At 42.6% G+C, this 15,296-nt stretch overlaps 2 protein-coding genes across 2 annotated transcripts in view; one reads left to right on the top strand and one right to left on the bottom strand.

Annotated features, from left to right (window-relative positions):
• gemin5 (gem (nuclear organelle) associated protein 5) overlaps positions 1–15,296 on the top strand; it is an 851,612-nt gene that overhangs the window by 154,268 nt on the left and 682,048 nt on the right. The gene's annotated exons all lie outside the window — the stretch shown is intronic.
• On the bottom strand, positions 11,932–14,920 carry LOC308090886 (uncharacterized protein; the record flags this gene model as incomplete). Its single annotated transcript, XM_080436160.1, has 5 exons — positions 11,932–11,953; positions 12,016–12,190; positions 12,686–12,967; positions 14,580–14,707; positions 14,862–14,920. 5 exons carry the CDS (start codon positions 14,918–14,920, stop codon positions 11,932–11,934), a joined length of 666 nt encoding a protein of 221 aa, XP_080292286.1.

The following is a 15,296-nucleotide window of genomic DNA, read 5'->3' as shown; positions in this document are numbered from 1 at the left end:
AAGGATTCAAACCCCAGACTCCCGAACGGGAGACAACACTTCTAGCGCTCTGCCAGGAGTCAATCAAGGATGCGACAATTGGAGCTCAATAGTTCTTTGACACAAATGCTTCCCCTTTGTCAGTGTAGAGACTGTAGATCCTAGAGCACTGAATGTGGACATGGCCATAAAACTAAAACGGTATGCTTGATCTCTATGCTTGATCACTTGTTCTTGTTTGAGATATGCTGCTGCTCACGCTATGTATAGCCTACATATATATAATTTATATATACGGCTATATATATATATATATATATATATATATATATATATACACACACACACACATTCAGTTCTATATTTTATTTTCTTGCTTTCATATATTTTTTCGTTATATGTTGCACAATCTGCGGGACAATATTCCAGGAAGATAAGCTTTTGTCATGGCAAAAGCTAATGGGGATATTAATAAACAATAAGCTTCAACAACATTTTGATGCTTGTAGCTGTATAAGTCTGTGACAAATAAGGGTTCACAGAGGTTCATGAACCGTTTATGTGGGTGCAATTGTTTATGGAGGCACTGTCTTTTTAATAAGATGGACAAAAATACATAACTGATATATATATATGTACGCACGCACGCACACGCACACACACGATATATTATTAGAAATACTTAATGTAATTATATATTTTTTTAAAGTCATTAAATGTTGACCGATATACAAAAGCCTATTATTTGCATGGTCAAATTGACCAATACCGACCATCTAAACAAAACAAAGCTCCATAACTCACCAATTGATGAACCAGCAATGGTTTTCCTCAACCTCCTCCACTCCTGGACTGAGGCCGGCCTCTTCCATAGGAGCGGGTAGTGTTGGTACAGAGACGCTCTGAACATACGCAGGTACTTCCCCACCTGGAGGAGACAGGATCAACCTTTATATGTCTTTGCTGCATTGTGAAGTTTACAGCACACTTGATAATCACAATGCAGGATGACCCGATAACAGAGTGGTTAGAGCATGTACCACGTGGGCTCTAATGCCTGGCATTGAGTCCCTGGTTCAATGGACTCTTCGCTAAATCCCACCCCGAAAGTGATTGTCCAAGGCTAGCTTAGCAACTGTTGCTAAACTGGACACAACACACCAGAAATGCAGAATCACAGTGCTGCCTGTTTCGGATTCTGCACGTTAAAGTAGGCTATATCAATTAATTTGTTCATTTGTTACATGTACATGAAAACTCTTGTCCTGACCGGCGATAAATGAGAATGACGTTAAAGTTGATTGAGTTGGATACCGTTTCTCCCTCTTAACATTTCCCCGTATTTTTAGCTTATTGAAATAATCCAGTGCTATATCCAGTGCTTATTTACTAGATTTGTAGGACATTTTGAAGCTATTGCTCCTAAAATGATCGATTAGTCACTCTTTTAGCACATAAACGAACGCAAACGAAGCTGATTCAGACAATATAGAACATCACCAAACCCAGTGCTGTTTGTTTTTTAATACAGATGTTAACTTCCTGTTGATTTTGCTATTTTTATTAAGAAGAAAACCCGGACTGGACCCGCGGATCCCGATCTTCAAATAGTAAAATCAGCAGGAAGTTGACATAAAAAAAAAAAAAAAAGAAAAACAGTACTGGTTTTAGTGATCTATATTGTGTGGATCAGCTTTGTTTGTGTCCGTTTACATGCTAAAAGAGTGACTTTGAGAGCTGTTTCAGCGTACAATAATAATACTAATAATAATAAACTTTAATGGTATAGCACCTTTCATGACATGAAATGCAGCTCAAAGTGCTTTAGGCTACAGAGCAAGAATACAATTACAACTAATTTAACAATAAAGCAAAAAAAGAAAAGCATAAAACAACATTAAAATAATAGCAAAAGGCAGTCAATCAGGCAATACAGTGAGGACATCGATAACAACAAAGTCAACCAAAAAAACAACTAAAAGCAAGAGTGAAGAAGTAGGTCTTGAGCTGTGCTTTAAAGCTATCGACAGAGGCTGCCTGTCTTAGGTGTAATGGGAGTTTATTCCACGCTGTCGGTCCGTTGAAGCAGAATGCTGCTTCACCGTGTTTTTCATGCGTCATTGTAGGCACCTCGAGCAGGTCAGCACTTGAAGATCTGAGGGGAAGGTTTGGAACATATCTAGGCAGGCAGTCATAAACGTAGGAAGGTGCCAGACCATTTAGAGCTTTATAAACTAGATTTTTTTTTCAACCGGGAGCCAGTGTAGTGAAGCTAGAACTGGAGTAATATGTTCTCTCATCTTAGTTTTAGTTAAAACTCTGGCTGCCGCATTTTGAACAAGTTGTAATCTGTCAGTTGTTTTCTTTGGCAGGCCAGAGTAAAGTGCATTGCAGTAATCAAGCCGAGAGAAAACAAAAGTGTGGATCAACGTTTTTGCATCGTCCAACGACAGATAGGCTCAGTCTAATTCGCGCAATATTCCTAAGATGAACGAAAGCAATCGTGGTAACATGATTAATGTGTGTATTAAAATGTAATTCAGAATCAATAATAACCCCCAGGTTCTTTACTGTAGTGTTACTTTCTAAAGTAAGGTTACCAAGTCTACTTATTATTGATTCTCTCTGCTCACTAGAACCAATTATGAGAACTTCTGTTTTACCCTCATTTAGCTTGAGAAAGTTCTCACTCATCCAGCATTTGATACTGGACAAACAGGTCAACAACGGGTCTAGAGCACAGGGGTCGTCTGGAGCTACAGAAAGATATAGCTGGATATCATCAGCATAAGCAATGAGGAGCATATTTTGAATGATCAATTTCTAATCAATGGAGCAATTATTTTTTATTTGGAGTTACATCATGGCAAGGTAACTACACAACCCAAACCTCTACCAAAGTGGTCTTGCCCTTTAACAACTCTCTCCCCCACACTGTCTGTCTCACACCCATATTATTATTATTATTATTATTATTATTATTATTATTATTATTATTATTATTATTATTATTATTATTATTATTACAGCCCTCTCTGTATTAACTACTATTCACTGTTTAGTGAATTAACTTTAGATAGAATTATCTATCTTACTTTTTCCAGAGTCACAGACCAGTGAAATTTCCATAGAGTTACAAAATAATTAGAACGTTACTGTTATTATTCTTTGAGACACACATCCGGGCTTTTGACCAATAAACACCTTTGTTTGGCCCGATTTTGGAACAGCTGACGTATTTTTTGGGGCTAAACAAAGGCATCACGTGACGTTGATCCCCTTCTCCTATTCGCTCTTAGGACATGACGTATGTGTAGGCAGAAGAATGACTGTAACATAACATTGCTAATATTAGCAGTTTAGCATCAACTAGGAGTAAAATGCTACATTGAAGACTTACACTGGGGAGACAAACATTAGATACAGTTTATTTGCTACATACCTCTGATCCCACCATGAAAAAGTCTCCATCTTGTTCCAACTGGAATTTAAAAAGCTTCTGTTCTAATGTGTTGTTTAACGACAACATTGTGCTGCTGTTGTTGTTGTTACGTGGTTGCTTTGAGCGGCAGACAGGAAGTGGCTTCTTCTTTGCAGTGGTTGCTCCCACACTGTGGAACGCCCTACCATTGGCCATAAAAAATGCAGAGTCTGTTGAAGGTTTTAAGAGGATGTTAAAAACACATTTGTTCCGTAAGCATTTTTACCCATAAAATTCTACCTGACTTTCACGGACAAATTGCTTTGTTTTAATCCTTGTTGTTGTATTGTTTTATTACTCTATTTATATACTTTTATACTCTGTTGTTAACTTGTTAATTGTGTTTAATTGTGTTCCATTGTACAGCACTTTGTAACCTTGTTTTGAAATGTGCTTTATAAATAAAATGTACTTACTTACTTACTTACTTCTTCTATTACTTATAATAGTTGCAAACATTGCTGTTAGCTACATACCGCCACCTACTGTACGGGAGTATGTAGTGTATGTGCCTGAATTAGTCTTCACATCATTGCGCAAATGATACTTAATACTGATAATTCATTTTATACTTGATAATACTAGTGATAATAAGACATGATGTATTAGTTTTATTTAACATACATGTAAAATCTCTGATCCCTTTAGGGTTGTTCTCCAGGACAAAGCTTTTGCATCAGGGAGGTCTGTGTGTCTTTCTCCCACTCAGGCATTCAGAAACTATAATAACTATGACGCCTATCCTACATTTAAATAAGGAAGCCTCTCTCTGTCATCAAAACCTGTCTGTTTTGCCCGGTCCCCTCAGTGGCTGGAGCAATTGATCTGAATTTGCACACAGGCATTGACCAATAGCATATTTCTGCTGTCGGGCAGAAACTCCAAAATGTAAATTTTCAGGAAAAAAAAAAGAAAAAGTGGAGTTAGGAGGTTTTGTTCATCATTGATAAGAACAGCTGAATGGACCTCCAAGCTCACAATGAGGTTGGAGGTCAAAAGGCGGTGGAGCCTGGAGTCAACAAGACCAGCTGAGCTAACTCCACCCCCCTTTGGTGGAGTTAGCTGGTTTAGCAGAAAGTTTGAGGATCCAATGGAGTTAACTGGTTTTGTCAGAAGCGCTTTTTAATACTTTTCATTGGTTCAATATCTTTTTGACCAATACACAGATGTAAAAGGGTTTCAATAGCACTGATTTGTGGGGAAAAAAATGCAAAAGTGACGTGTTCACCAGCCCTGTTGAGTCTCTGCCCAGTGATATTCACTTTGAGCTGGACAGCACTGTGGCACCGGTGCAGTGTGCACCCATGAACGTTCCAGTGGCCCTCAAGGCAGCTGTTAAGGCTCAGCTTGATCGATATGAAGAGGGGGACTTGACCACAGTCACTCAACCCACGGACTGGATTGCAATCTAGTCATAGTGAAAAAGCCAGATAAATTGAGACTATGCATTGACCCGAAGCCTTTCAACCGTGCTCTGAAACGGTCCCACTACCTTATGCCCACTTTAGATGATGTGTTGTATAAGCTGCCGAAGGCACGTATATTCACCCTGGTGGATGCACGTGATGCATTCCTGCAGTGCCGCTTGGATGAAGAGGGCAGCCTGATGACAACATTCTGGACATTCTGGACACCGTGGAGTAGGAAACGCTGGCTGAAACTCCCTTTCGGTGAGTCAGTTGCTCCGGAGCATGAGCAGGAGCAGCATGAGCTGCTGGCCGGTTTGACAGGGATTGAGCCCATAGCCGATGATATCGTTATAGTCGGCTGTGGGGACACAGAGGATGAGGCCAATCGTGACCATGATACAAACCTCATCGCTCTGATGGACAGATGCAGGGAAGTAAAGCTGAGACTGGGCCTGAAAAAGCTGCAGTTCCGAGTGAAGGAGGTCCGCTTTCACGGCCACATACTGTCCGCGGAGGGCCTCAAGGCTGACCCTGACGCGGTTCTGGACATGCCAAACCCCACAGACGCAGAAGGGGTCTAGCGGTGTGTCGGATTTGTGAACTATCTGTCCAGATTCATGCCACGCTTGTCAGCGGTATGTGAGCCGCTGAGGAGACTGCTGGACAAGGATGTGATGTGGAACTGGCTGCCCAAACATGATGCCGCCATGAAGGAAATCAAGGCACTGGTCACAGCGGTACCAGTCCTAAGATACTATGACGTCCGCAAGCCAGTCACTGTACAGAGCGACTCCAGTCAGGCGGGTCTGGGCTGCTGCTTGCTTCAAGGGGGACAGCCTGACGCATTCGCCTCCCGTGTATTGACCCAAACAGAGCTAAATTACGCACAGATTGAAAAGGAGTGCCTGAGCATCGTATTTGCCTGCCAACGCTTCCACTACTACCTATATGGGAGGGGTGATGTGACTGCAGAGACCGACCACTGCCCGCTGGTGTCCATCTTCACTAAGCCCCTCCTCAGTGCGCCTTCAGACCATGCTCCTCACACTTCAGAACTACTGCCTTGCGGTGGTATACAAGCCAGGCCCTGAAATGTACATAAGTGACACGCTCAGCAGAGCCACCACCCCGCCACAGAGAACAGACACACTGTACCAACGTGAAATGGTCTGCAGCATGCAGCAGGAGCAGTGTGACACGGCGGCCATTCAGCAGACAGACTATTTAAATGTCAGCAGCCAACGCCTGGCACAGATTCGGTCACACACTGAGGAGGATGTAGGTCTTCAAACACTGAAGTCAGTCGGGCTGGAGGGATGGCCAGAACACAAAGAGGAGACCCCCGTAGCCATCAGGGACTACTGGGCCATCAGAGATGAGATAAGTGCAAAGGATGGCGTGCTCTTCAGGAGTCAGCGCGCCATCATTCCAAAAGCTACAGTATGCGTCCGCAAATGCTGAGACGGGTCCACTACAACCACGTGGGGGGCGAGGCGTGCTACAGGCAGGTCTGTGATACACTTTACTGGCCCGGTATGCAAGGGGAAGTCAAGGATTATGTGCAAAAGTGCTCTGTGTGCAATGAGTATGTACACGAACAACAGAAAGAGACTATGATGTCACACCCGCTCCCCACACATCCCTGGCAGCTGGTAAGCATGGATCTGTACAGCTACGCAGCACAGCACTTCTTGCTCGTGGTGGACCATTATTCTGACTTTTGGGAGATCGACCTGCTCCCTGACCTATCAGCGGACACCACGATCCATCGATGCAAGGCACAGTTTGCACGCTACGGTGTCCCAGACAGGGCCATTTCTGATGGTGGAGGCCAGTTTGCCGGTGGAGAGTTCCGGGCGTTTGCGAGAGAGTGGGGTTTTGAGCATGTCATGTCCTCACCGAGGCACCCAAAGGCTAACGGCAAAGCAGAGTCAGCAGTGAAAATTGTAAAGAGCCTGTGCAGACGGGCAGACTGTGCCAAAGAGGACCCCTGGAGGGCCCTATTGCATTGGAGAAATACACCCACTGAGGGTATGCATTGCAGCCCAGCACAGCGGCTTATGTGGCGGAGACTGAGAACCCTTCTCCCTGTGGCCGACCAGCTACTGGTGCCTCAGGTCGTCACGGGTATTCCTGACATGCTGAAAGTGAAACATCCTAGCAGCAAAGCTGACATATGACAGATCTGCCAAGAATCTGTCAGAGCTGAACGTCGGCACAGCCCATACGGATGAAGCCACTCTCGGGAGACAGGACGGGCCGATGGAGGAGAGGTGTGTGCCTGCAGCAGTTGGGACTCCGGTCCTATCTGGTCGGTGTGGAGGGGACCACGTATCGGCGCAACAGGGTTGATCTTCGACCAGCAGAGGCGGCCCTTCCCCAGCCGTCAGTTCACCCAGAATCGGCCCCGGAGCAGCCTGCGAGTGGGGGGAGCGCCAGAGAGGTCGTCGGCGTCCCTGAAGTAGTCTCCAAGGCCATCACCCCCGAGGTCGTCGCCGTCTTCCCCGCAGACTGGGAACACACCATGCCGTGAGTTACAGGGCCGGGCCTTCTCCCGGAGCGGATGGCTGATTTAGACCTCCTGACAGACTTGACCTCTAGGTCACACACACACACACACACACACACACACACACACACACACACACACGCACACACACAAACACACGCACTTGGACTGTGCACACTCAAGCACGCTTGGACAGTGCACACTCAAACACACATGGACGATGAAGATTGTGAAAAAAATGAAAGAAAAAGGATGTGGAGAAATTGTAAAACAAAAAGTTATTGATTGTTCTGAGTTTATTGCTGATGTGTTCTGATCAGGCTATTATTGAAGTGTCTCTGCTATGCTCACTATTTGTTGTTGAAATTATTTGATTACTGTTCTGATTGGCAGTATTGATCCTGTGTTGTTACTTAACAAAAGGAAGGGAGATGTTACAGGGTGGTTTAGGCTAGTTTGCAGCTCCACCCTGTGGACGTACTGTGCCTGTGATATATATACCTGCCTCACGTGACTATACCTCAGTTGTATGATTACCTGCTTTACTGTGAATACACGGCGTTGAGACACAGCCTGACTTGCCTTGTTTATTAATGCACCTACATCTACAAACAGTCCCCACGTGATTTTGGAGGGGTCCCCGGATGACAGTTAAGTGACAATTGAAGGACTTTTAAGACCTTTGTAATACCAAATAAAAGGGGGGGAAAAAATTACAAAAGACCATTACTGCATCAAAAGTAATCAAAAAAACTATACTATGAAAAACGGTAAAATATTTGCCAAATAATATGCATTGTGAGCTTGTAGATCATCTATTTTCCCAATATTTATCTGTGGAACCGAGTCAAACTAAATGTTATGCCTCAACTACTACAATTCCAAGTGCTTATCAGGGTGGGGGGTCCACAGGTTCAAATACTTTTGGGGGGTCTCCAGTTCAAATATGATTATTTTGGGGGGTCTTGACCTGAAAAGGTTGAGAACCACTGGTGTAAACCACCATGGAGGTCGGCCTCGTTGATGTGGGACCTGAGACGAGAGCGTGGCTGCAAGACACTGAGCTGGACATCTCATGATGTTACAATTTATTTTTATTTTTATAGCCGTCCAAAGCATGCAGTCTCCTGCATGTCAAACACACAGGCTGGGCTGGTTCACCCCTAACTTATTATACAAGAACATATTCTCTCCCTGAGGATATGTTCTGGGATTATTACAAGGAGTTACTTACAGTAACAGGGGCCAGCAAATCAAGCCTGTTAAAGTACACATCAATCCAGGGTTCAAATTCTATATATATATATATACTTCTTTTTTTAATAAAGAGGGCACAATACAGAACCTCTAAAAATATGTATAAACTAAGATAAAGTGAGATGTAATGTTATGTGACCTTTAAAGAGGGTACGTGATTTTCTTTGGTTAAAATACGTGTTAATTAGCTCTATGTTCTGATAGTACTCATTGCTATAGTGTTTATTCAGGAGTCTCCATGTCTCTCCATCTCTTTATTAAACAGAAAATACATTTTCAGGTCGGGATACCGATTTTATCCAATCAGGATAGAGAACTCAGTCAGGATACAGCTTAAACAAGTGAATTTGGAACTTGTAACTTCCTTCATTTGGAATAAGAAAACGCCACGTTATGAAAGGTCTTTGTACAGACAATTTCAGTTATCTGCAGCAAAAGTACCCAGGTTTGTAAGAAAGACCTTTAGTACATTTTCTTCATTGCTACCTCTGTCAACGATGGATATGGTCTTGCAATAAAGCCTTAATAACAAGGCCAGAATAACAGATATTTTAATCTGTCTCATTAATGTAATCCTCACCTATTGTGAACAGTTAAACAAAGTGGGAAGAGTATTTGAACCATGTATTTTCAAATGGGGAATGGAATCCAGCATTGTGAGAGAAAAAGTTCAGTTATCATCTATATGTGCATGACATGAAAGTATCCAATTCAAATTATTATATCAAACCTACTGGACCAAATACAAATGATCAAAAATGTATCCGAACATTGATAAAAGTGTGCGACTGCTGTAAAGATTCACCTGTAACAATTGTTTTGGTCCTGTTCTTAACAACTCATTCACTGCCAAACTTATTTCTGCTGTTTGCCCACTGCCAGCGATCTTTTTTTTTACCTTTTCAACTGGTCACATAAAATGTATATCCATTATGATCAATCGTCTGACCGTCTGACAAACGGTATATAAGGGTTACAAAATCGCGAGATAAAACTTTAAGTTGAAAAAGAGGGCAGCGCCCCGCACCCACCAACCAGAAAAAAATAAAGGTAGTATAACGTCCTTGGCAGTGTGGGCGTTTGGACGATGTCTCGTCATAAGTCGTCCTTGGCAGTGCATGAGTTAAGTTGTGCTGAACAAATATCTTTGAAATCATGTCTGACATATTAACTAATACATAGATTATACACACACCCACACACACATATAATTGATTGAAATAAAATCATCAATTTTGGGTGGGGGGTAAACAAATTCCACAATGTTTAGAAAGTAGACAAAGCAGAGGATTTACATGGGTAGGCAGCTATAATGAGATTTCATTTCATATTCTTCTCCACAATGTGGAAATACTGGTGTCTCTTCAGGCTATTTAACAGACTGAAACTCTTGTCACAATGTTTACAAGGGAATGGTTTTTCTCCAGTGTGGACAAGTTGGTGTCTCTTCAGGTCAAATGCCCGATTGAAACTCTTGTCACAAAGTTTACAATGAAAAGGTTTTACTCCAGTATGGACAGGCTGGTGTTTTTTCAGGCCACCTGACTGACTGAAACTCTTGTTACAATGTTTACAGAGGAAAGGTTTGTGTCCAGTGTGGAGACGCATGTGGTGGAGACGCATGTGTTTCTCCAGGTGAAAGAAACTCTTGCCACACTGATCACAGAGGGCTTTCTTTCCTGTGTGATTCAGGGAGTCTGTGTAAGTATTTACTTCTGGTGTATGACTGTAAGATTCCAGTGTATCTGTGTCTCCTTGTTTCTGGCTGGTTATGGAGTGGGTGATCTGTCCATTCCTCAGCATTTGCCCGTGGCTTCTCTTGATGTGTTCATGGAGGAAGACCTGAGATGTGAAGGCGTACGGACACTCAGAGTAAGAACAAGAGAAGGTCTGATTCTGGGAAGACTGGGACCTCACTCCTGAGAGAGAGAGAGAGAGAGAGAGAGAGAGAGAGAGAGAGAGAGAGAGAGAGAGAGAGAGAGAGAGAGAGAGAGAGAGAGAGAGAGAGAGAGAGAGAGAGAGAGAGAGAGAGTACTTGTAAACACTCCATCATCTGTGCAACAGATTAATTATAATGACATGAAAATAATGGACAAAACATTCTTATAATGATGTGTTCTCCAGGTCAAAATCAGAGCTGAGTAGGCCATTTGAAGGGAAGCATTTGATCCTGGCTTCTCTATAGTCTATTCGCTAAAGCTAGAGTCACACTGCAGGATAATCAGGGCGATTTTGAATCAGAACTGTTCCGTGTCCGAGGCTGATCGAGAGTGATTAGCTGGCAGGATTATCCTAGAAAACCCATTCGTTTTTCCCATGGATATTTACGAAAATATTTAAATTAATTACTTTAAGCCTGGATCCAAGCCATCCATGCTCCTGGTGAATCATGACCGTAAAACGTTTGATTCTCTGTCAAAATATATTTTAATATTGAATTATGTAATATACTATATTAAATAAATACCAATTTTTTAGCGGTTTTCAAATATTTTTGGATACAGAATCAAATGTCTTATGGTCATGATTCACTAGGAGCCTGGATGGCTTGGTTCCAGGCTTAAAATAATGTATATAAAAATTTTCAGAAATCTCTGTGGGGTAAATGAATGGGTTTTCTATCTGTGGCAAAACACAATGGCCACCACCTATAAGCTGGGCTAAGCGAACAGCTGATATGTGCACAAGGTGCATTATTTACGGGCCCGGACGGTAATCCTGGTAATCCAGCCGCACAGCGCAACCCATTTCCTGTCAGCCTACTGTCCTGTCAAATAAAAGGCATAAAAGCCTCCAAAAAAATCTAAAAAGAAAAACAATTATGTGCATAATTTCCCTTAGAAACCTTCATCCTTCATGTACTGAGCGAAAAACTGCAAATGAGGATGTATTGTTTCTAGCCTTCTAGGGGCTGCTGCCTTTCGGGACAAAGAGCTCCAAACCATATTGCTGAACTTAAATTTGAACTTTTTTGTATTAATTAAAAAGGTAGGGTAAGTGATTTTCTTTGTTTAAAATAAGTGTTAAATACTTGCTATAGAGAGTATTTATTGAGTAACAGGAGTCCCCATGTCTCTCTAGCTCTTTATTAAACAGAACATGCATTCCTGGTTCTGGTGACTGATATTGGCCTACTAATGTGTGTTTTTTCAATTACCACAGCCCTCGGTTAGTTACCGTTGGTGTTGGCTTGTGATGTCTGTGTCGTTGAAGTGACATCTTTGTTGAGTTTTCTGCATTTCTTCTGCCTCTTTCTCTTATTGTTTGACTGAGACTTTGAGTACGACCAATCAGAGTCAGAGTCGTTGCCCCTGTCGTCTTTTGGTTTCCACATCGTGTCAGAATGATTACCATTCTCCTCCTCATCACTGCTGCATTGCTGCAGGGGTGCTGGTGGATGGAGAGCCTGGTGAACCATGTTCAGAGGGAGTTTGTGAAGGACCACCGCTACTGGATTCATATTAGCCAGAAGAGAAGTGGAAGGTTCATCTCTTTGTGGGTGTTGTGACTTGGAGGCAGGACTGTTAGATGTCACATGAGATAAAGATATATCACCTGAGAAGAAAAGTGTGAAAATATAAGAAATCATGATGTTAGGTTTAATAATTACATGACATCACTTGGATTATGTTGTGAAATCAGTTGTTTACATGCTTTTTTGTTAACAGTCCACAGTGAGGGCCCTATTTTAACGGCTGAACTTTGCACCATGGCAACTTAGGGGTGCGTCCACGCCAATTTTACTATCTACAGGGCGCATTATGTGTCCGGATGTGTTAGTCCCTGACGTAAACAATGTCCTTGTGCATGATAGGAAATAATGCAAGCTTAATAATGTGATATAATAATGTCAGGAGACGGAGGAAACAAAAGTTCTCATCGAAATTCTGAAATAAGCACAACATTGGCTAAGGTATGAATTTAACAACTACGGCCGTGGGACAATACGGAATGCGTTTTGCGCTCAGCGGCATCGTGTCACATTACGGCAGGCACATGGTAGGGCCCTTTGTGTCTCGTGTGATGTCAGTGTGTTTAAAGCCTACTGACCTGTGCTGGTCTCCTCCCACTCATCACTGTCATCAGTGACTTCAGTGTCAGATTCCAGTTCAACTTTGACTTCAATTACAGAACAGTGTGAAGAGATGACTTCTTCATCATCATCTATACTTTTCCCTGCTTGTAAGACTGATCCATCAGGCTCCTCGGGTCTTTGAAGTAACTCCTCCTGATTCCCTTTAATGTGAGGAGGCTCTGGTTCCTCCTGGTGCAAACTGGGGCTTTTCTGTTTAGGAGAAACCCTGTCTTCATACACAACCACGTTCAGGAAGTCTAGGATCAGAAGAATAACATGATGGTGACCACTGGATTCCTAAAATGTAAATCAAATTTTCTTGTCGTACAAAATACGTTATCTCTTGCTTACATGAACCACAGTTAATAACTACATGTTATTACAGGTGTTAATAATTACAGGTTATTAAATTAATAACTGTTATTAGAGGGGTTTCTGAAAACTGAAGTTCTGAGAAATCAGGCTTCAAAGTTTTAGCAAGAAAACGTCTCTGCTCAAAATACATACACAGTATATATGGAAAAGTAGGATGAGTTGACTTGCAACCAGATCAGCGTGTTTTCTTTACTTTTTTTTTCTCCAATTGATTGAGTATTTGGTGATCACGTGAAGCAGCCCGGCCTCCTGTTTCTTTCTACGATCAATGTTATTTCTCAGTGACGTCTCCAATCCATCGCTCCAATGAGCAAACTATCTCCATGTTACAGAGCACCAGAGTACCTGCTGACTGTCAGCTCACCACCAGGCACACCAGGTTTTTCCTACATGGCAGGGCAAGAGGAGCACTTGTTTTGCTTAACTCCAAGTTCTGTGTTGGTCACACCATCATATGAGTCTTAGGAATAATTTGCAATCGCAGAAGTGCTCCCAATAATCTCAGGGACTACATTTTGGTTGATATGAGACCAAAACGGTTGCAATTTCAAGCCCCGACTTCACAGGGGAGGTCGATTTGGGAGTAAATGTGGCTTTAGCCAAGCTGAACAGGGTTTGTCTGTATGTACTGTGTGTACAGTATATACTGTGGAGTCTCGCCTAAATACCCCCGATCAGGTGAGAGATTATACAGGGCCAGCCAGCATGGTGACGTCAGAGCCCAGCACCTCGGATAGCGCCGCTGCCTTGGCCAAGTCCCATATTTCATCCTCACTCAGTTGGAAGTGTTGACAGTGACACCCGTTGCGCTGCCTGACTAGCCAAACGCAGTGTTTGTCTAAAACAGACAGGGCTCTGATCCTCACTGTGTGGCTGGCTCTCCTTGCTGAAGGATCTCTCAGTCATCGGGCGGTAAGCGATCATACTACACTCTTTCTCTGTCGAACATTTATTTGTATTTTTGATAAGTTACCTGATGGCCTACTTTTTCTCCTTTGTACGCAACCTATGTGAGCGCCTGAAAATCTACACTGCAAATCCATTGTTTCGGAAAAGCCCCGTTTTGGGAAGAACTTTAGTTTGTGTTCTGGGGAACGACCACTGAATAAAAGTACACATTGTGTTTAAACTGCAATCCTGCTTTGTGTGTTGGCTTGGGTCAGACTTCACAACACAACAGGGTATGTCCCCTCAGAATGGACCAATCAAAGCTCATGTCATTAATTCATTCACAATTATTTGTTTGACAATTAATCGTCATCTAAAATGTCATGATCATGACAGTTCTACCAACCTGATCTCCTGATGCAGTCTGTAATAGTCAGGACAAGTCAGTTTGATGTGTCATGGCTTTGCATCGATGTTTTTGGCACACAAATCTGACGCGCAACTACAGTATAAATCAAGCTTTAGAAAATCCCAATCTGATTTGGGCTACATGAATTGATTGTTGTGAAACTTGTTGAAGCAGTGATATTGAGTGTTTGTTTATACCATTCATCTCCCATGTGAAGTCATCTGGACGTTTGTGTCCATCTATCTCCATGTCTAGATGAATGGGGCGCATCACCTCTGTTTGGGAGGGATTCTCATGGTTCACTGCAGGGTCATCATCATCAAAGCTTAGGAAGAAATGGAACAGTCACACTTGAAATTCCTTCTAACACACACACTTTAGAGTCTAGACACTTAAAACATATATACTGTACTTAATTAATCGGGGTCCCCCAGGGCTCTACATCAGGACCTCAAGTGCATTAATTGTCAACCTTTTACCGTTGGAGCCCCCCTTCTGACAAAAGCTGAGAACCCCACACCCCAGCACCGACACACATTCACACGAACACGTACGATTATCAGACATATAACCGCTTAAACTCTATATACTTCACTGTAATGTAAAATCGCTAAGTAAGAACAGCCAAACAGCTATTTTCCCCAAATGTCCACATGCCTAGAATAGGGACGCTAGGGTTCATGTGGTTACATTTAACAGTGTTATTTCTGTTCTTTTCAATGATGTACATGTTAAAAGTTATAGGCTGACAAATGCTGTAAGATGAGAAGACGCAGGCAGAGACAGTGCTTAGAAATGTGTTATGATGTTCTACCACACATTTTTGACTACCTCAAAACAGACAAGGCCTCATGGACAAGGCTCTGTGATCTTTAGCGGCCCCCAGGGGATGCCAAACATGCTGCTCTGATGTT

The sequence above is a fragment of the Gymnoscopelus braueri genome, assembly GCF_963280865.1.
Source record: "Gymnoscopelus braueri genome assembly, chromosome: 8".
NCBI lineage: Eukaryota > Metazoa > Chordata > Actinopteri > Myctophiformes > Myctophidae > Gymnoscopelus > Gymnoscopelus braueri.
This window is presented reverse-complemented; position numbering and strand designations above follow the sequence as displayed.